We start from the raw sequence: 25,000 nt of genomic DNA on the forward strand, positions 1-25,000 counted from the left end.
AGGTGCTGCTATTGTAAAGTATTTCAATTTGAGCAAACTCACTAGTGAGACCTGTGTTTTCATTTCTCCCCGGAGTCCCTCACAGTGAGTGAGCAGCTTTCAGCGTATTTTCCAGGCTCACTTCATTTTGGTCTCACTTTCCCAAGAGTATCATTAGGCTGCTCAAAGCGCCTCTTTCGCTGTGATACCAGACTCCACACCGCACCCTCCTCCCACTTTACGACTTTCGTTCAGCGTCCTTCATATCGGCGCAGGAGACAGTGCCATAAAGCGTCTCCGTGACGGCCAGTAAAGTGGCCATCTGTGGGAATGTTTCTAGAACGATTCATGTGAACCTCACAGCTACCCTGCTGGGAGGACAACAGGCCCCTGGGGTCCTGTTCTGTCAGGCGGGCGTCTCTGCGGCAGACGGGCCGCTACGAGGACGCAGGACCCGGTTCTCCCGCCTGTGTGGCTCAGGGTTAGCCAAGCTCCAGCGCTGTGTGTCGTGTCTGCAGCTGGCGTTCTGGGAGAGGCCACCCAGGGTGGTGTTGTGAGAAGGTTGTCTTGTGTGTTGCCCAGACACCAGGTTCTCTGTGGAAGACACCGAGCTGTGCTCTGCTCAAGCAGCTGAAGATCGTCAGGAGACGTCCATACGTGGTGAAGAAGCCTGAGGAGGAGAACATTCGCTTCACCAACCACGGTGAGATTCTTCCTCTGTGGTTTAGGATGTCAATGGATTTGCTGTATGATCAAAACGAGTCTCAACCACATAAGATTTCATATTTGTATCCTGTGTGAAGGACAGAACAAGTCTATGCTCTCTCGTTCTGAATCTCTTTCCCTCCCTCCCTCCTCCTTCACCTCCATCCCTCCTCCTTCACCTCCCTCCATCCCTCCTCCTTCACCTCCACCCCTCCTCCTTCACCTCCTCCCTCCTCCTTCACCTCCCTCCATCCCTCCTCCTTCACCTCCACCCCTCCTCCTTCACCTCCCTCCCTCTCCTTCACCTCCCTCCATCCCTCCTCCTTCACCTCCCTCCCTCCTCCTTCACCTCCCTCCATCCCTCCTCCTTCACCTCCCTCCATCCCTCCTCCTTCACCTCCATCCCTCCTCCTTCACCTCCATCCCTCCTCCTTCACCTCCACCCCTCCTCCTTCACCTCCATCCCTCCTCCTTCACCTCCACCCCTCCTCCTTCTCCTCCCTCCCTCTCACTTCACCTCCCCCTCCACTCCCCCTCCTCCTTCACCTCCCTCCCTCCTCCTTCACCTCCCTCCATCCCTCCTCCTTCACCTCCCTCCCTCCTCCTTCACCTCCCTCCATCCCTCCTCCTTCACCTCCATCCCTCCTCCCCCCCAGGCCTCTCCTCCTCCCCTACTTCACCACCACCACCACCACCACGCAACCATGACCACCGCCCACCCCCACCCCTCCACCATGACCACGCCCACCACCTCATTCAGCACCACAGTCCGTCCTCCCTTCACCTACCGGCCCCCCTACGTCACCCGCCGGCCCCCGACCACCCGGCGTACCACCACCACCCCCCGCCCCCACCGCCCACCACCGCCCATGCCCACCACCAGCCCCCAGCTCCGGACCCGGCCCGAGCCCCACCACACCAAGCCCTGCCACTCCCACCCCTGCCTCCACGGGGGCACCTGTGAGGACGACGGAGACGACTTCACCTGCATCTGCCCCGCCGCAGAGGGGGCGCCGTCTGCGAGAAAGGTGAGGGAGACCCGCCGGCCGCTCCGCGCTCACAGGATCGCGGCCCCTCGACTCGGCCGCTGCTCAGATCTGCTGAGTAGACAGAGGAAAAGGATCTGACCTCACACACACAAATAATAATAACGAATAATTGCCCCCTGCGTTTGTGTGGATGCCGTCGCCTCCGTTGCCCCCTGCTAGCGAGGGGCCTGAGAGGAGATAATCATAGCTAAAGCACTGGCGTCCAATCAGCGCTATCAGCACTGAGAGCCACAAATCAGCCTGAGTGCTGTCGTGGGGAGAGCTTGCTTTTAGTTTTCCCGCTCGGGCGGTTTGGGGATAAGAAACTACCTCACGCAGCTGCATCTTAAGATAATTGACACTAATTGCTTCGATGGGGATTAGCTGGTAGAAATCAGTGCGCGTTTGACTCAGAGTGGCTAAATGGAGGCACAGACACCGTCTCGTAGCTGCCCATTGATCAATCAAGTCATTAGAGAGACGCAGAGTGAGAGGAATTCATCAGCCTCCATTCTCCGTACCAGCAAGGGAGGACAGACACGCTGGAGGGAGGCGAGGGAAAATGGATGATCGTTTGGCTAATAGTTGAGTGGCGAGAAACAAATGTATGATGTGAGTTGCGTGTGTGTTTTTTATGAGTGAGTGAGTACAACGGTGTGAATGATTGAATGGAGAATCTTCCACTGTGTGAACAAGGCTCTCTTTCCTCTCTGCTTTTGGGAAAAAACAATTTGACAGAACCTGCCAAAACACAATACACACACACACACACACACACACAGACACACATGCACACTGGCCCAAAACAACATTCAGTCATTTGATGTTATTATTGTCCCCTCTCTCTCTCTCTCTCTCTCTCATCTCTCTCTCTCTCTCTCTCTCTCTCATCTCTCTCTCTCTCTCTCTCTCTCTCTCTCTCTCTCTCTCTCTCTCTCTCTCTCTCCCCGTCACCTTCTCTCTTTCTCTCCCGCCTCTCTCTTTCTGTCTCCTCTCTTTCTCCTCACTCTTTACCTCTCTCTCTTCTTCTCTCTCTCTCCCTTCTCTCCCCCCCCTCTTTCTCTCTCCTTCTCTCTTTATCTCCCTCTCTCTCTCCTTCTCTCTTTCTCTCACTCTTCTCTCTCTTCCTCTCTCTCCTTCTCCCCCCCCCTCTCTCTCTCTCCTTCTCTCTTTATCTCCCCCTCTCTCTCTCCTTCTCTCTTTCTCTCACTCTTTCCCTATCTTCCTCTCTCTCCTTCTCCTCCCCTCTTTCTCTCTCCTTCTCTCTTTATCTCCCCCTCTCTCTCTCCTTCTCTCTTTCTCTCACTCTTTCCCTCTCTTCCTCTCTCCTTCTCCCCCCCCTCTCTCTCTCCTTCTCTCCTCCCCCCCCCCCTCTCTCTCCTTCTCTCCTCCCCCCCCTCTCTCCTTCTCTCCTCCCCCCCCCTCTCTCCTTCTCTCCTCCCCCCCCCCTCTCTCCTTCTCCCCCCCCCCTCTCTCTCTCCTTCTCTCCTCCCCCCCCCTCTCTCTCCATTCAGTGTTTAACTACTTCACCCCGTCCTTCGGGGGGAAGTCCTACCTAGCCTTCCCCACCATGAGAGCGTATCACACGGTCCGCATCGCCATGGAGTTCCGGAGCTCGGAGCCGTCAGGCATCCTGCTGTACAACGGCCAGCAGGGCAAGAAGGACTTCCTGTGCCTGTCCCTGGTGGGCGGCAAGGTGGAGCTGAGGTGAGAGGTCAGGGGTCGACCACGAGGGCTTCTGATAGGGCGTCAGAGCTTTCTAACAATGCTGCTTCCCGGTGAGAGGGCCCAGTCGACCAATCAGAGGCTGATTTGTTATAACAAGCCTTCATGGTGATGGCCTGTGAGGTGAAGCAGAGACAGAGAGTAGAAATGGATTCTTGTCTCTTTCATTGTCGAGGGTTTCTGGACATTTAAAATGTTCAGAATAAAGACTCAAAGAGAAATGTGGCTTTAGAGAGTGAAAGAAACAAGGTAGACGGGGTAGAATAAATCACAAAACTAGATGAACAGTGAACCGACCCGACTGGATACAAACACTGTTTCTCCCCCCCCCCCCCAGGTACAACACGGGCTCGGGCACGGCCAAGGTGACCAGCACGGTCCCTGTGTCGCAGGGCGGCTGGCACCAGCTGGTGGTGACCCGCAACCGGCGCAACGCCATGCTGAGCGTGGACAACGAGCCTCACGTGGAGGGCCAGAGCCCCCGCGGCACTGACGGCCTCAACCTGGACACCGACCTCTACATCGGGGGCTTCCCCGAGGACACCCTGGACGAGTAAGGCCGCACCGCCTACCTCCGAATGAGACCGCTGGGGTTTGCCACGGACTGCTGTTGGAATGTGTGCTGCTGGTGCTGTCGGTGCTGAGGGTGCAGTGTGTGGATGATGGCTCTTGTAACCGGTGATTGTGTGTCACTCTCTCCCTCTATCTACCTCCCTTTCTTCTGTGTGTCTATCTCCCCTCCCCCTCTCCCTCCTTCCCCCTCTCCCTCCCCCTCTCCCTCCCTCCCTCCCTCCCCCTCTCCCTCCCTCCCCCTCTCCTCTCCCTCTCCCTCTCTCCCTCCCTCCCCCTCTCCCTCTTCCTCTCCCTCTCCTCTCCCCCTCTCCTCTCCCTCTCTCCCTCCCTCCCCCTCTTCCTCTCCCTCTCCCTCTCCCCCTCCCCCCCTCTCCGTGTCCAGGGTGAAGGAGAAGACCTCCATGACCACGGGTCTGGTGGGCTGTGTGCGCATGCTGGACGTCAACAACCGCCTGTACAACCTGCAGGAGAACGGGGGTGACGTCATGTACGGCACCGCCGTGGGCGAGTGCGGCAACAACCCGTGTCTGCCCAACCCCTGCCGCAACGCCGGGTCCTGCCAGGTCCGCGAGGCCGAGATGTTCCACTGCAAGTGCATCAACAGCTACTGGGGTAAGCTCCCCACTCTCCTGGTCAGACCAGAGCTCAAGTGCATGCCCAGCACAGGCAGGGCAGACAGAGGGCCTGGGGCCAGGGACAGGGGGGAGGGGACAGCACTTCTGTAGTGCGCCACTGTGGCCAGATCCAGAAGCACAGCTGGAGACGCCACTGGTAACACTTGACGTCGCTGTGCTTGTGTTAGGGCTGGTGTTGTCGTCGTAGTGTTGTCGTTTTAGTGTTGCGTTGCAGTGCTGTGGAATCCCATCTTTCCTCCCCAGTATCCGTGTAGATGTAATGTGAAACGCTGCTATAAATATGTGTTGCTCTGCAGGTGCTCTGGTCATGGTGGCGAGTGCTGTGGTGTTAAGTGCTGCTGTGTGTTCATGGTCGATAAGCCATCCAATACCATTCTGCCACGTTCTCTGTGTCGGGCTGATGTAAACTGTATTAAGAGCTTGTTCATGTACAGGGGAGGAAATAGTTAAGACCCAGTGTGGAATCCTCTGCCCTTAGTTCTCTCTCTCTGTATTTTCCCCTCTTTCTCACTCTCTCTCTCTTTCTCTCTCTCTTTCTCACTCACTCTCTCTCACTCTCTCTCTCTCACTCTCTCTCTCTTTCTCTCTCTCTTTCTCACTCACTCTCTCTCTCTCTCTCTCTCTCTCTCTCACTCTCTCTCTCACTCTCTCTCTCTTTCTCACTCACTCTCTCTCACTCTCTCTCTCTCTCTCTCTCTCTCTCTCTCTCTCTCTCTCACACACACACAATTGTCTTTCCTTTTTCTTTACCTCCCTCACTTTCTTTATCCCTGCCTCATTTGTGTCTCCCCCCCCCCCTCAGTCCACCCCAAGTACTCTGTCTCTCTCTCTCTCTCCCTCCCTGCAGTCACAGTCCACTAGCTCCCGGCTAATGAGCGACTCAAACAGAGAGTGTTTTTAAATAGTAGCCAACATCGGAGCTCAGTCAGGCTTGGCAGTTTCCACCCTGCAGCAGGGGGGCTGGGGGGCTGCACATCACACACACACACACACACACACACACACACACACACATCACACACACACACACACACACACACACACACATCACACACACACACACACACACACACATCACACATCACACACACACACACAGACACACACACACACATCACACACACACACACACATCACACACACACACACACACACACATCACACATCACACATCACACACACACACACACACACACATCACACACACACACACACATCACACACACACACACACACATCACACATCACACACACACACACACACACACATCACACACACACACACACACACACACACATCACACACACACACACACATCACACACACACACACACACACATCACACATCACACATCACACACACACACACACACACACACACACACACACATCACACACACACACACACACACACACACCAGAGAGAGGAGCCCATGACCGGACAGGGAAAAGCTCTCTGCAACTCCGTCCGTAGCTTTACATGACGCTGGAATAATGCCCCCTCAGACGCTGCCTTGTAAGACCAGTACATGGAGGTGTGGGAGAGCTCACACGCTCGTCCTGCGCCGTCACCTGGTAACGTTGCTAAAATTAGTTTCCCGGTGTGATTCGGTGTCAAACTGTTGGAGGGTCGGGCGTCGGCGCTGTAATCGAGATCACGGTTCTGTGATGCTGTGATAGGAAGACACGCCGGTGACACCTCAAGTGACAAATGTAGCCAATTAAAGGTCGGGCAGGAATATCCTTACTGGGGAGTGTGAAGATGGGTGGCGGGCCCGAGGACATGGATCTGAGGTGTTCCTTCATCCTGTCAGACAAGATGGCTGCCACAGGGCGAGAGAGAGGGAGGGAGGGAGGGAGGGAGGGAGGGAGGCAGGCAGAAGAGCGAGAGACATGTTCGAGAGCCCTAGAGAGGTAACAAGGGAATAGAAGAAAGAGGGGAAGTCGAGAGAGGGAGAAAGTGGAAAGGAAGGAAGAGAAGAGCGAGGATAAGAGAGAGGGACGAAGGGAAGAGCGAGAGAGCCCTCTGAGCTGAGGGGGGCATGTTTTATTACGATGATCTGCTTGCCTCGGGCTGTCTTGCCTGTGCTAGATTAATGACGGCTGAAGCAGGATGCGTTGAGGCGCAGGATGCAACCACAGTCCTAAACCAGCAGATCCTCACCCTCACCGGCCCCATCAACAGACCCCAGGAACAGCAGCAGACTGGGAGGTTCTGATGCTCAATCTGCCCGTCGGGATGTTTCCTAATCCTATTAGGAAACGACCTCTATTACAGGGGAAATCCTCAGCCTTCTCCTTGTGCAGAATGTGCAAAAATAGTTTGAATAGACTTCTTTTCTGGTTTTCAGTGGTTTAATCAGCTAATTTGGTTTCTGTTTGTGTGTGTGCGTGTGTGTGTAGGTCCAACCTGCGCCGACCTCCACGACCCCTGCGAGCCCAACAAGTGCCACCCATCGTCCAAGTGCCAGGTGCAGCCGGAGGGCGGGTACAAGTGCGACTGTCCAATGGGCCGCGAGGGAACGCACTGCGAGAAAGGTACGGCGGCCTATCACAGAGCAGCCCCCTGCTGCCGTCTTCCTGTTTCAGCTTCAACAGCGAGAGTCTGGAACCCAGGCTCCATTTTAACGAGGAGAAAAGCTCTGCGTGGCGTCCACGAGCCCAGGGCCCAGTACTGCAGATCCATTCTCCTCTCCTGTTCACCTGCTCAGCCCCCTCCTTCCTCCTCCACACGGCAACGCTTCGTCTCCATCCTGGATACGGGGAAGATCAAACGGCGAGACGGGCCCCGCCACCCCCCCCCGGGGCCCTCCGGAGCCGCCGAGCCGTGATTGGCCCCATCAGGGCGCTACGGTCGTTAGCGAGCGAGCGTTACCGTGGCCGTGTCCACCCCGTCCACAGGTGTTGTGTTCAAACTCGTTTGCCGCTACTTAGCTCACCGGGGGGTTGCGGGCGGGCTGGGGGGAGCGGACCCTAACACACCGTGTTTGAAGTTTCTCATCATCACTTCCGGGCATGTTTCACAGCGGAGCTCGCTGCTGCTTTGGCCTCCGCCTTTATTGGGGTTCTCAAGGAGGATTCCGGAACTCCAGGGCCGTCTTCTTCACGCCACTGAGGAGTGGAATAGAAAGAAAGGGGATTTTCAGTTTTTCTGTTCACTCTTTCTCGCCGTTGAACACACACACGCACACACACCAAAATGCCAGAAAATAGTGCCTCCACACCCTCCTCTCGCACCCCCAAGCAGTTAGCAGGTGATTAAAATAAATTGGGGTGAACCAGAATCAATGCAGCGCGAGAACGTTCCTCTTCTTCCAAGGGGTGTGTTTTTCTCTATGAAATCAATGAGATGACTAATCTCATCAGCGCTCTGCCCATGGTGATTAATGGGAAAGTCACTCCGCACGAGTATCTCCCTGAGACAGGATCGCTCGGATAAGACGCTGGCGAATATGCTGTAAGGGCTGAACTGGGATCAGTTAAAGACAGGTGGATAAGTGCCTAATGAAGGGAGAACCAAAGGAGGAAATGGTCGTATTAAATTGAAACGAGCCACTTCCTCGTCCTGACTCTGTGGGTAGAGAACAGCCTCATCACTTCCTCTTCCTGACTCTGTGGGGAGAGAGCAGCCTCATCACTTCCTCTTCCTGACTCTGGGTAGAGAACAGCCTCATCACTTCCTCTTCCTGACTCTGTGGGGAGAGAGCAGCCTCATCACTTCCTCTTCCTGACTCTGGGGAGAGAACAGCCTCATCACTTCCTCTTCCTGACTCTGTGGGGAGAGAGCAGCCTCATCACTTCCTCTTCCTGACTCTGGGTAGAGAACAGGAACCGACCGCCGAACTCTGTGCTGGGGGGGGGGGCAGTAGGATTGAATGGCCCACATTTCTGCCTGTACACCTGATTCAAATGGCTGGGTACAAGCTGATAACAATCCATTCATTGAAATCAGGTGTGTTGGAGCAGGGAAACATCTGGAACAGGGTTCTCCAATCCTGGTCCTCGAGGGCCGCTGTCCTGCATGTTTTAGATTTTCCCCTGCTCCAGCACACCTGATTCAAATGACTGGTCATTACCCGGCTTCCACAGAGCTTAATAACAACCCATTCATCTAGAACCTGCAGGGCAGGGGTTCCCTGAAGACCAGGGTTGAGAAACTCCTGGTCAATGGAAGTGAACTTAGATCAAGAACTATGCCTTTCCGTCACGCTTTAAACTCCTCAGATGCAGTGTGTTAGTGTGCCTGTGTCAGGACTGGAATGCACTGTATTTGTTTGTTACAGAGCTTTTTCCCGTTTTTTTTTTTTTTTTATGTGTGAATGAGTTTCCTCATTTCCCTCCTCCCTGATGGAGACCTGCTCTCCTTCTTCTGACAGGCGGCACACACTTCCCTGTTGTGTCTGCTATTCTTCTTCTCCTCTACTCCATGCCATCGTTAGCAGTCATCTGCACAATAGTTAATTAGCTTTTTCATCTCCGTCTGCCTTCCCCAACCCGACTCGGCTTCGCTAATCCCAGCTAATTACCGACGAAAGCATTCTCACAGGGTAAAAAGACTGTCTGTCTGTGTGTGTGTGTCTCTCTGTGTGCGTGTGTCTCTCTGTGTGTGTGTGTGTGTGTCTCTGTGTGTGTGTGTGTGTGTGTGTGTGTGTGTGTGTGTGTGTGTCTCTCTGTGTGCGTGTGTGTGTGTGTCTCTCTCTGTGTGCATGTGTGTGTCTCTCTCTCTGTGTGTGTGTGCGTGTGTGTCTCTCTCTGTGTGCATGTGTGTGAGAGTGTCTCTGTGTGTGTGTTTGTGTGTGTGTGTGTGTGTGTGTGCAGTCTGGTCGGGTGTTGAGCACACCACCATTGTTATGGGGATGGTATCCCAGGGAAACACTTCACCGATTGGCCTCCAAGCCAGCGATGCTGTGTCCCCTCCGTTGCTCCGTGATAACGACTGGAGACAACGGGGGACGAGGGCAGACACGGGGCCGCCAGCACAGCGCGGGCTGCTGGTTTAGCGCGTCCCGGTGGAGCCGTCGTGAGCCCTTCCAAGGTCTTCAGTTTCTGGGTTCCTTTATGGGTTCTGTCATCCGTGCTTTCTCTCTCTCTCAATGTGTCTGGGATTTATGTCAAGCTGAATCGAGTCCTAATCCTAACGCCGTGCTGAAGTGTGTGTGTGTGTGGGGAGGGGGGGTGATGCTGTTTCAGTGTGTTGACTCCCGTCGGTGAAGTCTGAAGTCTGAAACCTCTTTGTTGTTTTGCAGTGTCTGATAAGAAGGGTGCCTACCTGCCTCTCTTCAGTGGAGACTCCTACTTAGAGCTGAAGGGCCTGCATCTCTACGGACACGACCTCCAGTAAGATAGACGTCTTCAGCCTCCCCCTTTTTCTTTTTTTTTGTGTGTGTGTTGCTTGCAAACAGCACGCGACACAATGACGCATATAGAAACGCATGTTTTTTTTGTCAATGAAAACATCAAAGTTCTGCATTGTTACCGGTTCCTGACTAACAGTGAGTCATATTGAGAAGTGTGTACCACGACAGAGCTCTGGTTTCACTGTGTCCCCTTGAATGTTGTCTGTATATTTGGGAGTGAATCGATATGGAGGTGAAGCGGTGCTAAAACGCAGCCTCGGTAGCAACACATGGCTTGTTCCAAACACCGAACAGGAAGACTACATTCTGTTTTCTGGTTTTCAGCCTTGCTTTTTTGTTCCACCACTGTTCTAACAGGCTGATGAAAAAATCACCAGCATTCATGCTTCCCTGGGCTCGTAGCCAAGTCCGCTTCCGTCGTTAACCAGGTGTTTCTGTTTGTGTGTCCGTCCCTCAGGCAAAAGGTCAGCATGACAGTCGTCCTCATGGCCAACAGCTCCAACGGCATGATCTTCTACAACGGCCAGAAGACCGACGGCAAAGGAGACTTCATCTCCCTTTCCCTCAACGACGGCATCCTGGAGTTCCGTTATGACCTGGGGAAGGGTCCCGCCGTCCTCAGGTAGGTGCACCCGCGAGCGCATGAGTGTGTGTCCGCGGGTGCATGTACCCATTGGTGTGTGTGTGTGTGCCCGTTGGTGTGTGTGTGTGCCTGTTTGTGTGTGTGTGTGTGTGTGTGCCTGTTTGTGTGTGTGTGTGCCTGTTTGTGTGTGTGCCCGTTGGTGTGTGTGTGCCTGTTTGTGTGTGTGTGTGTGCCTGTTTGTCTGTGTGTGCCCTTCTACTGCACACAGTCACGTGTCGCCCTGTGCCTTTCTGTCACACAGGAGCAAGGAGAAGCTCAAGATGAACGTGTGGAACACCGTGAACCTGGAGAGAGCCAATCGCAAAGGACAGATCACCGTCAACGGGAAGGACGCTGTCCTAGGAGAGTCTCCGGTGAGAGATGGAGGAGCTAGCCTGGTTGGCTAACAGGCCTGTGTTTCAGACCTCACTGGCCCTGTATACGATTATACGCCTGCTACTATGCTACAAGCTAGCATGGAAGGCTTGTGTTTGCCTGGTCGAGATCAGCCTGCTACTGTGTTTGAGAGCTAGCCTGGTTTGCAAATAGGTCCTGATGATTATAATACACCTGCTACCATGCTACATGCTAGCATGCAAGGCTTGTTTGTACCTGGTCATTTTCGGCCTTCTACTGTGTCTAAGAGCTAGCCTCTTTAGCTAATCAGCCTTTGTGTGAGCACTAGTTTGGTTTGCTAATAGACCTTGCTAATGCTTATACACCTGCTACAAGCTAGCATGCAAGCCTTGTTAGCCTGGTTGTGATAGGCCTGCTACTGTGTTTGTTTGTGTATGTCTGCCAGTTCCATTGTGTGTTCTTGGCCCCAGACACATGTCATTGTAAAAGCTGTTCAACTCGCTGTTGGCTAGATGCCAGAGCTGAATCAGCGAGAACTTCTTCCTCGTGGAGTCCATATATTTTTAAATTACACAGAATGAAGGGTTGGTTAGAATATCCTGTTAGCTGTCAAGGGGAGAGGTGGAGTAGAGGGCAAGTTTGACACACTGTTTCAGTCCAAATTTAGTTTTGGACTGAAGTTTAAATCTTTTTTAACGCTAAATTTGAATCATACTTTACCTCTCAGAGAATGTACCACCCCGCTCTCAGAAAAGCCTATCTGGCCTCACAGGTATACATTCAATTACCTAAACGGCATGCTCATCGTTAGCCGTCCGCCCGTGTCGGATGCACCCCAGGAGATGGAGAGATGGAAGAAGATGGAGAGAGAGATTACGTTAGAGAGATGGTAGATGAGTAATGACGTGCCAGGCCCACCGGTCATGTGACCATAGCAGTACAGCAGGTACATGCCCTAAATGAATGCGACTGTGGAGTCTGATAAGCCAGCAAGTCGTCCAATTATATTAAAGTGTTATTTGTGATTAGGAACACGAACAGTCTTGTGCAGCTCCAGTTCCTTCTGCCTCTTCCAAGACACAACGCTGTCTCTTTTTTATTTTCTTTCTTTTTTTGTTCTCCCTCTCTCCTGTCCTGCCTTATGGTAATTGTGTTTTACTCCAGCAACAGAGGCAGAAAATCGTATTAAAAAGGAGAGCTGGGAGAGGGAGGGGGAGGGGAAAGCGAGAGATGAGTTGGGGATGCATGTGAAGCTCTGAGACAGCCTGGGCAGGATAGCTCGCAGCTAATTCTCTCCTAGCGGCGATCTATACTTAAGAAGGCTGGATCTCGGTGTTGCATAGGGAGATACTGTATGCTCATGATGCAATCATTTCTTTCAAGTGAGGATGGGAATGGGGAGAACATACAAGGATTGTTTGAGTGTTTGGTGAAGTATTGCTGCATGAGTCATGTAGGAAAACATGGCCTCATATAATGTATATGAGCTCAGGTACAGCTGCTTTCATCACACACACTCACTCGCGCGCACACACACTTGCGTGCACACACACTTGCGTGCACACACACTTGCGTGCACACACACTTGCGCACAGCACCAGCTTCTCTTTGCATCTTTTTGGAATGGCTTTTCAGAGCTTCGTGCATGGTCCTTCACACCCCTTTGTTCAGTTTCTTTATTTATCAGGGTTTGCATGTGTGTTTATCAGTCTTGCTTAGCTGGTGTCTACCTGGCCCGCTCTACCTAATGTGCCACTGTGAACACCACTACTGGGCTTGCATATTATCCTTACGTGTGTGTGTGTGTGTGTGTGTGTGTGTGTGTGCGTGCGTGTGTGTGTGTGCTTTTGCATGCCTCTGTACACTGACCGCCACTAGCTTCTAGTTTCTCTGATAACATGTTTTCCTCCCTGTGTTCTTTTCTCTTATGATGTGCTGTCTGGAACTCAGAAATCACGCAAGGTAAAAAAAAATTAGAACACGTTTCATTTTCTCAAACTTCTCACCCCCCCCCCCCATTCTCCATGCAACCTGTCCTGAGAGGCATCGCTGCAGAACAAAGGACACGTTGCTTGTAACTCCGAAGTAGAGACGTCGTTAAAGAACTCGGTTTGGCTTTCACCTCGGCCCATCTGCTGAGGGGGTGGATGGAGGGAGGAGGGTAGAGGGGGAGGCTGTTATCTTTCTGACCGCCATTGTTCACTGCAACAATGAAAGTCTTCATTAGTCTTGCGTGGGCGGGGACATCTCGCCGGCGCCTCGTGCCTGCCGAGAGAGAGGGAGAGAGAGTAAAGGAGAGGAATAAAGTGAGAGAATGAGGTGCCAAGCCAAGCCGGGCTGTTCTTTTGTCATGAACTCACACTTTCCTAAGCCAAACTGTCCATATCATAAAGTCACTCTCACTTACATATCCACCCACTCACCCTCCCATGAAGCAACACCGAAACACTCACCCTCCACGTCGCCAGTTAAGCATCATCCCTTCATCAGACTGATGGTCTGGCCTCTCTGAAAACTTTAAAGGTTTTGGGGGGGAAGGGGGGGGGGGGGTTGTCCTTCCATCTGTCTTCTGGAATCTTCAACAACCAATTTAATTTCAGAACAGAAAAATATTTCCAAACTCAAACCAATGGATGTTACATTTGTTTTACACGTCACTTTCCCCAAATGCTTAAAAGACATAGCAGAGAAAGGACTTGAATCGTAGTGTAGTCCAGTATTTAATTCCAGTGAGACCAATATGGCCTCCAACGTAGCTGAATAGGCAGGGTGACTCCAGTCCAATTTTCTGTCAGCACACTAGTGGAGTCCATTCTTGTTTTGTTGGAGCTGGCTCAAAGTCACGCTTCCGCCAGTCCAAACCACATCCCATACAGGCCTCGTAGCCCCTGCCAGCTCTCCACACAAACCATGTTTACAGTACTTGGCCCCTTCCATCATTTTTTACAGCAATTGTCTCGGCTTTTACCCTGTGGCAGTTTTCTGCCCTAAATATAAATAAAGATCCTTAAATCCCTCCTGAGTGGGGGGCTCTGCCTGGTGAGAAAGCCTCAGGTTTCGATGGAGGGTTTCATCTTCATCCGAAGGTGCAAATAAATCGCCAATTAAAGCCTCGCCCCGCTCTCTGTTTGAAAGGTCGGCAGGATAATCACCCATTCATTAGAAACGTTCATTATGGAAAACATACCCGTCCACCTCGTCACTCCAGCCTGGCGCTCCAGTGTCGCTTTTAGGGTGATAAAAGATCATTTACCGCTCGTAGTGTGGCACTGAAATCAATTATGTTTTCTGATATATCAAGTGTATCGATGTTGAAAAGGGTGAGAGAGGCGTTTAACGTCCTGCCCGAACAATATATGTTAATCTAATTTTAGAGGCGGGTCTATTTAACTGTCAGAGCTCAGATAATGCAGAGGATTCATCTGAGTGTGTCAAACTTGACACACTCAGTCAGAGAACGGACGTGTACGCCACAGGTACCTGCAAGCGGAAAATAAGTTGAACTCTCCCGGTCCAACCCGGCAAAGCTTCTTCCCAGCCACTGTAGAAGTGGGTTTACAGTCTTATCATGTGGAGAAATTCACATTCACGTTATTTTCCAGTCTGAAGTGGATATCTACACGAATAGCGGAGAGGGATGCGGTCATTGTAGTGGCGAGCTACGACATCTGGTTTGAGAGACTAGCGACAGCAGTGTCCACGGTTGAGGTTCTAGGGGTTCTGTCAGATCCAGGTGTGGTTCCTCCGCATGGTTCTACGACGGGTTCTAACCACCCTTGTCTCTTCGTCTCTCTCCAGAACCAGCACACCGCCCTCAACCTGAAGGAGTCTCTCTTCGTGGGAGGTGCTCCTGACTTGAGCCGGTTGGCCAGAGCCGCCTCCATCAAGGACGGCTTCAAGGGATCCATCCAGAAGGTGAGTCACTGCGGCCTTTCGACCCGTAACCTCGGAAACGGGAAACAAGACGGTGGGCGGCGTTGCTTAGCACCGGTTAAACCTCACCACGGTCAGGTCAACGGTCATTTAAACGGAGTGTCCAGTCTCCCATGGTTACAAAACTGAACTGGTTTATTCTCTCAGTATCTTCAGTACCGCTAACAGTGGCTCTGCTCATTTGGGTTATTGTGTACTAATAATAGGACACACATTTGATGTCCCTGCATTTCCCTTGTCTCTAATCTTCCCTGACAACTTTCCGTTTTTTTCCCTCCCTTTCTTTGAGTGCCAGAAATAGACGCCAACAAAGGCAGGATGTTGCAGGAAGTGTAAACTTGTCATTAGCTCCTCTAGGCAAACTTTCCCTCGACAGTTCCGACTAAATCAAAGCCCGGCCCTGAATTAAGTGGCTTGTAAAGTTTGAGATAAGTGGAGTTGACAAGTTTACCTTATGAAATGTACTAATTGTCGGTTATTTGACAGTAGGGGGTGAAACATGTTCTAATTATGTGTTGTGTGACATCATTTGAATGTGTTCCATGAAAAAAAAAATTGAGTTAATTTACCGGTGAGCTGACCATCAAAGCTGGTAGAAATAGTCTTAACTCTCTCCTGCCTCCTGTTTTTCCTCCTCTCTCCTGCCTCCTTTCTACTGCCTCCTGTCTCCTGCCTCCTCTCCTGCCTCCTCTCCTGCCTCCTCTCCTCTCTACTGCCTCCTCTCTACTGCCTCCTGTCTCCTGCCTCCTCTCCTCTCTCCTGCCTCCTCTCCTCTCTCCTGCCTCCTCTCCTCTCTCCTGCCTCCTCTCCTCTCTCCTGCCTCCTTTCTCCTGCCTCCTCTCCTCTCTCCTGCCTCCTTTCTCCTGCCTCCTCTCCTCTCTCCTGCCTCCTCTCCTCTCTCCTGCCTCCTCTCCTCTCTACTGCCTCCTCTCCTCTCTCTACTGCCTCCTGTCTCCTGCCTCCTCTCCTCTCTCCTGCCTCCTTTCTCCTTTCTCCTGCCTCCTCTCCTCTCTCATGCCTCCTCTCCTCTCTCCCGCCTCCTCTCTCCTGCCTCCTCTCCTCTCTCCTGCCTCCTCTCCTCTCTCCTGCCTCCTCTCCTCTCTCCTGCCTCCTCTCCTCTCTCCTGCCTCCTCTCCTCTCTCCTGCCTCCTCTCCTCTCTCCTGCCTCCTCTCCTCTCTCCTGCCTCCTCTCCTCTCTCCTGCCTCCTTTCTCCTGCCTCCTCTCCTCTCTCCTGCCTCCTTTCTCCTGCCTCCTCTCCTCTCTCCTGCCTCCTCTCCTCTCTCCTGCCTCCTCTCTACTGCCTCCTCTCCTCTCTCCTGCCTCCTTTCTCCTGCCTCCTCTCCTCTCTCCTGCCTCCTTTCTCCTGCCTCCTCTCCTCTCTCCTGCCTCCTCTCCTCTCTACTGCCTCCTCTCCTCTCTCTACTGCCTCCTGTCTCCTGCCTCCTCTCCTCTCTCCTGCCTCCTTTCTCCTTTCTCCTGCCTCCTCTCCTCTCTCATGCCTCCTCTCCTCTCTCCCGCCTCCTCTCTCCTGCCTCCTCTCCTCTCTCCTGCCTCCTCTCCTCTCTCCTGCCTCCTCTCCTCTCTACTGCCTCCTCTCCTCTCTCCTGCCTCCTTTCTCCTGCCTCCTCTCCTCTCTCCTGCCTCCTTTCTCCTGCCTCCTCTCCTCTCTCCTGCCTCCTCTCCTCTCTACTGCCTCCTCTCCTCTCTCTACTGCCTCCTGTCTCCTGCCTCCTCTCCTCTCTCCTGCCTCCTTTCTCCTTTCTCCTGCCTCCTCTCCTCTCTCATGCCTCCTCTCCTCTCTCCCGCCTCCTCTCTCCTGCCTCCTCTCCTCTCTCCTGCCTCCTCTCCTCTCTCCTGCCTCCTCTCCTCTCTCCTGCCTCCTCTCCTCTCTCATGCCTCCTCTCCTCTCTCCCGCCTCCTCTCTCCTGCCTCCTCTCCTCTCTCATGCCTCCTCTCCTCTCTCCCGCCTCCTCTCTCCTGCCTCCTCTCCTCTCTCCTGCCTCCTCTCCTCTCTCCTGCCTCCTCTCCTCTCTCCTGCCTCCTCTCCTCTCTCATGCCTCCTCTCCTCTCTCCCGCCTCCTCTCTCCTGCCTCCTCTCCTCTCTCATGCCTCCTCTCCTCTCTCCCGCCTCCTCTCTCCTGCCTCCTCTCCTCTCTCATGCCTCCTCTCCTCTCTCCCGCCTCCTCTCTCCTGCCTCCTCTCCTCTCTCCTGCCTCCTCTCCTCTCTCCTGCCTCCTCTCCTCTCTCCTGCCTCCTCTCCTCTCTCCTGCCTCCTCTCCTCTCTCCCGCCTCCTCTCTCCTGCCTCCTCTCCTCTCTCCTGCCTCCTCTCCTCTCTCCCGCTTCCTCTCTCCTGCCTCCTCTCCTCTCTCCCGCCTCCTCTCTCCTGCCTCCTCTCCTCTCTCCCGCCTCCTCTCTCCTCTCAGATCACCCTGATGGGAACCTCCATCCTGAAGCAGGAGCACGCGCTGCACTCCAGCGGTGTGTCCATGTTCGAGGACCACCCCTGCTCCCAGGAGCCCTGCCACAACGGGGGGCGCTGCAACCCTCTGCTGGAGGCCTACGAGTGCGTGTGTCTCCATGGATACACGGGGACACACTGTCAAAACAGTGAGTACAGCCCGGGCCTCACCAGCAGAAAAGACATCCTCCTCTCTTTTTTCTTGATTGTCTTTCATTGACCTGTGGATAATGAATGTGATCATATGAAGCCTCCTTGATTATACTTACGTACACATACGTACATTAAGCACACACACACACACACACAGTCTTCAACAACCTCATTAACCATGCTCCCCTGCACTCCCGGTTCCCTTTACTTTAATTAAAATCACGAGTGCATGAACGCCTCCCATTCCTCACCGTCCTTGGCCTTGAACTGCAGAGAACGAGCCCTGGATGCTATTGATCCAGATGATCTCACCCTCCTCTCCCCCGTCCCTCAGCCATCTACGAGAAGTCCGCAGGTGAAACGGAGGCCATCGCATTCGACGGCCGGACCTTCATCGAGTACCACAACGCAGTCACCAAGAGGTAAGTCCAAGGCCGTCTCGCCCTTCCTTAACCACCTCGCGTGCTAACCGCCATTAGCGAAATGACCCTCTCTGTCCGAAACGACCCTCCTCTTCCTCGGTAAGCCACGGTGACAGGCGTTGCTTATTAAAGCTGCAGAGAGCGCGCCAGGCCTCTTCCTCTGCTCTGTCTCTCTGGTTGGGTTGAATTCCGCTAATTAGCGCTGCGGCTAACAGTTACAGCCCTGAGCGCCCCTAGCTATCAGTGTGTCGGGTCAGACGAAGTCCACAGCTTAGATTTCAACGGGAAGGAAACCTACATAACACTGTACTTGACACTTGTAGTCATCGCCGCTTAGTACGGTTTCATTTGAGATCTTTTTTTTTGGGGGGGGTGCGGTTTGCTTGTGGGATTAACCCTAAAATAGTGTGAAAACCTTGTTGTTTTCCTGTAAAAGAACAAGCTGGAGGATGCACGTGTAAATGGGTTATATTCTGGGCTCCAAAGCCGACGAATTGCGTCCCTCCAGGCGCTGTACGCTGCATTCATCCTCCACCCGTCTCTGACACTGCCGATGGAGCCCGCAGGTTGGCATGCACCAAATGTTTGGGATGAACCTGAAAAGACATAAAACATATGGAAGCTAGATCTATGACATCTCTTCACACAGCAGTCTGAAGTGTGAAAAACGTGACAGTCCGTGAATTCATCACGGTCTTGTGAACACACAGACACTCACCTACAAACGCACACACACACACACACACACAAACACTGGGAACGCCGGAAAAAATATGCACACCCTCACCCAAAATCCCTCTCTCTTTGTCCCGCTAAAAACAAACTAGGTTCCGTCTGTCTGTGCTCTGCTTTTGTCTTTGTGTTGAGGGTGTTTAATGTTTGTGTTGCTGTGTGGATCCCCCTGTCTCCTGTCTCTCTGTCTCCTGTCTCTCTGTCTCTCTGTTTGTCTCACGTGAGTGTTCCCTGTTGTCTTTCTCTTTCACTCAAGCCAACTGACCAATGAGATTCCGGAGTAAGTAGATTTGAGGAAATATTCCCAGGCTCACAAAGACAAACTAACACTTCGATCAAGGACGCTGCATTTTGATAGTTAACCCAAATTGTAAATTATGCTTTTCCTTTTTCCTCCAACCACATTTGAATCTCAGTTGTCCAACCTTGTTTTCACCAGTATTCACCATCTTTCAGCACATAAAGACCATTGTTTTCATTATTCAAAACTACGTGCCCACGTTTACTTTCTACTGGGCATTTTCATTTCTGAATTTGGGTGAGGCTCATACTGTATTCATACCAGAGGTGTCATACTTAAGTGTAAAGAAATGCATGACTGCATGTATAAAGAGCATTGTGTTTCAACCCCTAGAGAACCTATGTAATGTAATAGACGGATCGATACTGTACGCATGGTTGTAACTATAGTTTGTCTGCTAGAGAAGAAATACCCGAGCACCTTATGTTGGATGGTATTAACTGTCATGTCTCCATGAATGAGAACCCTCCTTAACAGCAAGATGATGTACGTAGCTGCCCTCATCCCAGTTTTGCTGACAGCCCTGCATTGACTCCTGTGTTACCCCTGCAGGGAAACCCTGTAGCCCCTAATGACTGAAGTTAAGTTTCGCCTTTAGCATTAGCTTGGTGAGAAGCCTCTTTCAAAATTAAAAAGTAAATAAACGAATTCTCTTGCTCAACGCAGCGAAGCATTATTTAAGCAGAGCTCATTTGAGCAGATTCAACACCACTCTCAGTCGATACCCAAGGCCTGTCATTTTGTTTCGTCAAATCTCTAACTGTAATTGTGAATAATTACGGAGTGTGCTGCGGAGAGCGCAGCTGACATCTTAATCAAGGATTTGCCTCCCTTCATAAAAGCACGACTCAAATGGAGACGTCTTCGAAGCCCTGACTAACTCCGTGGCCGAAAGCATCCATCTCACTTAGGGGACAATAGTCCCTGGAGGAGGGGCGCTCCAGAGTTTAATAGGTGTCACTTCCTGTAGGAGGCAGAGGCGTGATAAGTAGGCTTCTAGACAGAGCAGGGCTGGCCGGCCCTTCGTGAATGAGTGGTAATGAACAGGGATTAATGAATTTCTCAGAAGACGTTAGAATAGTTGGACGTGTGGGACCACTGGGCTAATGTTGCTGTTCCTAATAACAGTGGCCTGTATCAATCACCCCCTGCTCCTGAATCTTCGGGTCGATTCCCTCCACCTCCATTACTGGGATAACCAATCATAGAGCGTCTCTGCTCACACAATATTTGACCCCTTTTTTTCCTCTGATTAGCCCATTTCTTCTCGTTCAGCGCTGCCTCTTCAAGGAAGCTATATATATATATAGCAAATAATTGACACCGGACTATGTTCGCAGAATTGAGTCACCGCAAGCGAATCTCTTTATACTTTCGACTTCAAGTGTCATTGGTTTTCTGAATCCTTGGACTGACCTTACAGAAGAACATTTCTCAAAGAGTTTTTTACTAAGACAAAACTGGATACATTACACAGCATTCTGGGTAATGTAGTACATCATGCCATACCCCCTACCGCTGTCCCAACGAACAATGAAGAGTATTCCCCTGAGGGCCTCATTGTGTTGCTTTGCCGGTCGCTGTGTGATCCCAGTCAAGCTGCCGATCACTGTACAGCAGAATACCCCACTAGGACGAGAAAACATTGCTTAAACAGCTCCGGAATAACATCAGCTATGCCGTTTCCTTTCCTCCAAAACCCTCAAAGGGTGCAACACGCCACCCGTTCCTCTATACTTCCTGTCTACTTCCTGTACACTTCCGGCCCCTTGCGCTTATTGCATGCCCTTCACTTTCTCCCCCGCCTCCTTTAAGTCCTGAGTCTCTGGAGAACCCTTCTGACCAGAGGTGAGTCCTCCCGATCCTTGAGCCAGCGCTGCCTGCTAGCATGCTGCCTCCACCACCCCTCCCTCCCTCCCCCCGGCCCCGACAGCCTGACCCCTCCCTGCCCAGGGACCCGTGCTCAACAGAGACAGCACTGCAGCTCTGTACTAGCTGATCACACCGTCGATGTGCAGTGGCAGGAAGGAAATTCCTCTCACAGCTAAATGGACAATGATGATGTATTTCATCTGTGGTCCAGGACTCTATTTAAACAGCTGATTATTATACCTCACGGTGCCAGCAAGAATCACCTTCCAGCCTTTCGGTCTCAAATACTCATCACTACTGCCACCTAGAGGGTAGGAGATGCATGCGTTTGAGGATTAGGAGATATTGGAAAGCGGAATTAAATTCCCATATAATCCAAAACCTCATCAAGCAAGGCACCTTAAGAGGGAAACTAATTTGCTTGCAGGCTCAGTCCATGGCTACTTTACTTTTTACTTTACTGTGGGCTTGTTTTCTGTATGATAGGCCCCTTTCCAACAACCTTGACCTTACTCCTGACAAGCTGTCGTCCTGTTGATTCATTGGTCCTTAGACAAGAAGGGTAAGGCCAGGAGAAAGAGTCCAGTATGCAAAATGTGTAATCCTTCTTTATACCACAAGAGTGCCCTGAAACAGTTGTTCTATAACCAAACTGACAATGTGCATGTTTGCAGAAGACGTTTTATTGATCTTGGTTTTAGAAAACTCATACATGGATTTTTTGAAGCACCGAATAGAATTTTCCGGACTCACAGAATCCAATATTGAACTCTTTCCCCTTCACTTCTCTGTATATTGCATGTGTCAACTCAAGTTGTTGGCCCCAAACACAATCTTAGCTTTGATAGCCTTTCCCTGATTAGATCCCAAATTGGGTTTGACATCAGCTTAACAGCTGGATGCCGAGGCCTTGCAGCCAACAGTGAAGAGGATGTGTAAGTGTAGCTGACAGCCACCTCTCTGTTCCTCCTCTCCTCCTGTTGTCTTCCTGAACCCCCCCTTGCGCTCCCATGAGCCTCTCTGTTTGCTCCGCTGACTGGCGTCTTGCTGTGTCTGTCTTCCGGAACCTCCCAGGCCTCGTGTCCTGTGTCTTTGTGTTTGTGTTTTCCGTCCATCTGTGGTGTCTGTCGTCTCGTGATGTGCTTGTGTTCTTAACTGTTCCCACCCACCCTCTGAAAACTGTGTGTGTGTGGGGGGGGGGGTGTTCAACCTTGGGAAATTCACAGTACGTTACACACACTCGTGGCTCTGTGTCGCACAAACACGCAGATCGATGTCACGTAGACACACACTTATACACCCACAGAGAAGGATCCTTTCGTTATCCATTTCTTGAGGGAAACAACAAAGAACAAAAGAATAATCATTTAAAAATAGCATCCCTTCAGCAGCTTGTGGCTCAGCACAGGCCCTGCAGAAGGGTGTGTGTGTGTGTGTGTGTGTGTGTGTGTGTGTGTGTGTGTGTGTGTGTGTGTGTGTGTGTAAAATGTGTCTACGTCTTTCTGTGTGCACAGAGTGTATAAATGTGCGTGATGAAACAAACCCATCAACCTCAACTCCAAACAAACCTGAACTCCCCCCGCCCCGCCCCTCCCCCCACGCCCACTACATGCGCACACACACACACGTCTATGACAGTGACACACAGCGTGTCCCAGTAGGATTGGAGGATGTTCCTGGTCTCCTCCACCTCAGCTTCCTGCCCCCCTAGCCCCCCTCAGCCCCCCCCCCCCAGTCCAGAGACTGCAGATCAAACACATCAACACAGCAGCTCTTAATGCTGCTTCCTGTCCCCCCCCCCCCCCCCAACCTGTAACACACACTCCCAGTCTCACAGGACGAGCGGAGCCTGCTACGACAGGCATAGGGGGAAGTGGAAACCTATCGGCTGAGCATGTCCCTGCCTCTAAACTAAGGCTGGTTTGAGTCTAAGATAAAGCCAGCTAGGGGTCATGCCTTCCTGCTGCCTCTAGAGGCAGTGGCCGCCTCATGGCCTGACTACTACTACTACTTTAAGGGTGGGTAGGATCGACACACCTCCACTTCCCGCTAGCATGCAGAGGTGTCAGAGTTGAGCTCCGGAAGGTAGAAGTGCTGCCATGTGTTTGTGGTGCCTCCTGTCACCCAGACCTGCTCGTCAGCTCAGCTCTCCTTCCACCCCTGCTGCTGTAGAGGACCAGGCCTCCTGGGACACATCGGACTCCTCAGTGGACTGATGCTGAAGGGTCCTCAAAGAGAAGAAACAAGCACATGTCTGACCTCTGGCCCTACTGCCTCTCTGACCTCTGACCCTACTGCCTCTCTCTGACCTCTGACCCTACTTCCTCTGGCCCTACTGCCTCTCTGACCTCTGACCCTACTGCCTCTCTCTGACCCTACTGCCTCTCTCTGATCTCTGACCAGACTGCCTCTCTCTGACCTCTGACCCTACTGCCTCCCTCTGACCTCTGATCCTGCTGCCTCTCTCCCCCCCCCGCAGTGAGAAGGCTCTGCTGGTGAACAAGTTTGAGCTGAGCATCAGGACGGAGGCAACACAGGGCCTGGTGATGTGGAGTGGGAAGGGCGTGGAGGGCTCCGACTACATCGCCCTGGCCGTGGTGGACGGCCGCGTCCAGATGACCTACGACCTGGGCTCCAAGCCCGTGGTGCTGCGCTCCTCTGTGCGCGTCAACACCAACCGCTGGATACGCATCAAGGCCAGCAGGTAGGCCTACATGCTGCCTCTGCCTGCAGCGCTGCCTCTGCTGCCTCCGCCTGCAGCGCTGCCTCTGCTGCCTCCACCTGCAGCGCTGCCTCTGCTGCCTCCGCCTGCAGCGCTGCCTCTGCTGCCTCCGCCTGCAGCGCTGCCTCTGCTGCTGTTAACCCAAGCTGGGTTCAAGCGAGCGAATGATAATTAAAAGCAGGTTTTGTGATGTGGAAGGTTAAAATGAATCGATGGGTGTGTTTGTGGTGTGGCGTGATTAAATTAAATAATGATTGAGTTGTTAAATCCCGGTTTGGTATTCAAGAGATGTTGCCCTCAGTTTTAGCGGGCTTGTTATGGAACTCCCGAGCCATTAGATAGTGAGGAGTTTTGTTTTTAAGCCGAGCCACAGACTGTCAGTTATTCTATTATACTAAATGATGGTTCAAATGCCTCTGACATCTCTCTCATCCCTGAAATCTCTTTCCTGTTCCCCTCCCTCTACCTCCCCTCCCTCCCTCTACCTCCCCTCCCTCTACCTCCCCTCCCTCCCTCCCTCTACCTCCCCTCCCTCCCTCTACCCCCCCCCCCTCCCTCCCTCTACCTCCCCTCCCTCTACCTCCCCTCCCTCCCTCTACCTCCCCTCCCTCCCTCTACCTCCCCTCCCTCCCTCCCTCTACCTCCCCTCCCTCCCTCTACCTCCCCTCCCCTCTACCTCCCCTCCCCTCTACCTCCCCTCCCTCCCTCTACCTCCCCTCCCTCCCTCCCTCTACCTCCCCTCCCTCCCTCTACCTCCCCTCCCCTCTACCTCCCCTCCCTCCCTCTACCTCCCCTCCCTCCCTCCCTCTACCTCCCCTCCCTCCCTCTACCTCCCCTCCCTCTACCTCCCCTCCCTCCCTCCCTCTACCTCCCCTCCCTCCCTCTACCTCCCCTCCCTCTACCTCCCCTCCCTCCCTCTACCTCCCCTCCCTCCCTCTACCTCCCCTCCCTCCCTCCCTCCCTCTACCTCCCCTCCCTCTACCTCCCCTCCCTCCCTCTACCTCCCCTCCCTCCCTCTACCTCCCCTCCCTCTACCTCCCCTCTACCTCCCCTCTACCTCCCCTCCCTCCCTCTACCTCCCCTCCCTCTACCTCCCCTCCCTCTACCTCCCCTCTACCTCCCCTCTACCTCCCCTCTACCTCCCCTCCCTCCCTCTACCTCCCCTCCCTCCCTCTACCTCCCCTCCCTCTACCTCCCCTCCCTCTACCTCCCCTCTACCTCCCCTCTACCTCCCCTCCCTCCCTCTACCTCCCCTCCCTCCCTCTACCTCCCCTCCCTCTACCTCCCCTCTACCTCCCCTCCCTCCCTCTACCTCCCCTCCCTCTACCTCCCCTCCCTCTACCTCCCCTCTACCTCCCCTCCCTCTACCTCCCCTCCCTCCCTCTACCTCCCCTCCCTCCCTCTACCTCCCCTCCCTCTACCT

General features: G+C 52.9%; 1 protein-coding gene across 1 annotated transcript in view; it reads left to right on the forward strand.

The window, feature by feature from the left end:
• LOC134019585 (agrin-like) overlaps positions 1 to 25,000 on the forward strand; it is a 91,263-nt gene that overhangs the window by 63,263 nt on the left and 3,000 nt on the right. The window contains 13 exon segments of the mRNA XM_062460549.1: positions 1,445 to 1,683; positions 1,686 to 1,712; positions 3,227 to 3,419; positions 3,775 to 3,990; positions 4,393 to 4,622; positions 7,050 to 7,184; positions 9,893 to 9,983; positions 10,461 to 10,625; positions 10,888 to 10,999; positions 14,781 to 14,897; positions 17,341 to 17,524; positions 17,863 to 17,950; positions 23,335 to 23,559. Coding sequence (XP_062316533.1) covers positions 1,445 to 1,683; positions 1,686 to 1,712; positions 3,227 to 3,419; positions 3,775 to 3,990; positions 4,393 to 4,622; positions 7,050 to 7,184; positions 9,893 to 9,983; positions 10,461 to 10,625; positions 10,888 to 10,999; positions 14,781 to 14,897; positions 17,341 to 17,524; positions 17,863 to 17,950; positions 23,335 to 23,559 — 2,022 coding nt within the window.

This window comes from Osmerus eperlanus, chromosome 4, assembly GCF_963692335.1.
Source record: "Osmerus eperlanus chromosome 4, fOsmEpe2.1, whole genome shotgun sequence".
Taxonomy (NCBI): Eukaryota; Metazoa; Chordata; class Actinopteri; order Osmeriformes; family Osmeridae; genus Osmerus; species Osmerus eperlanus.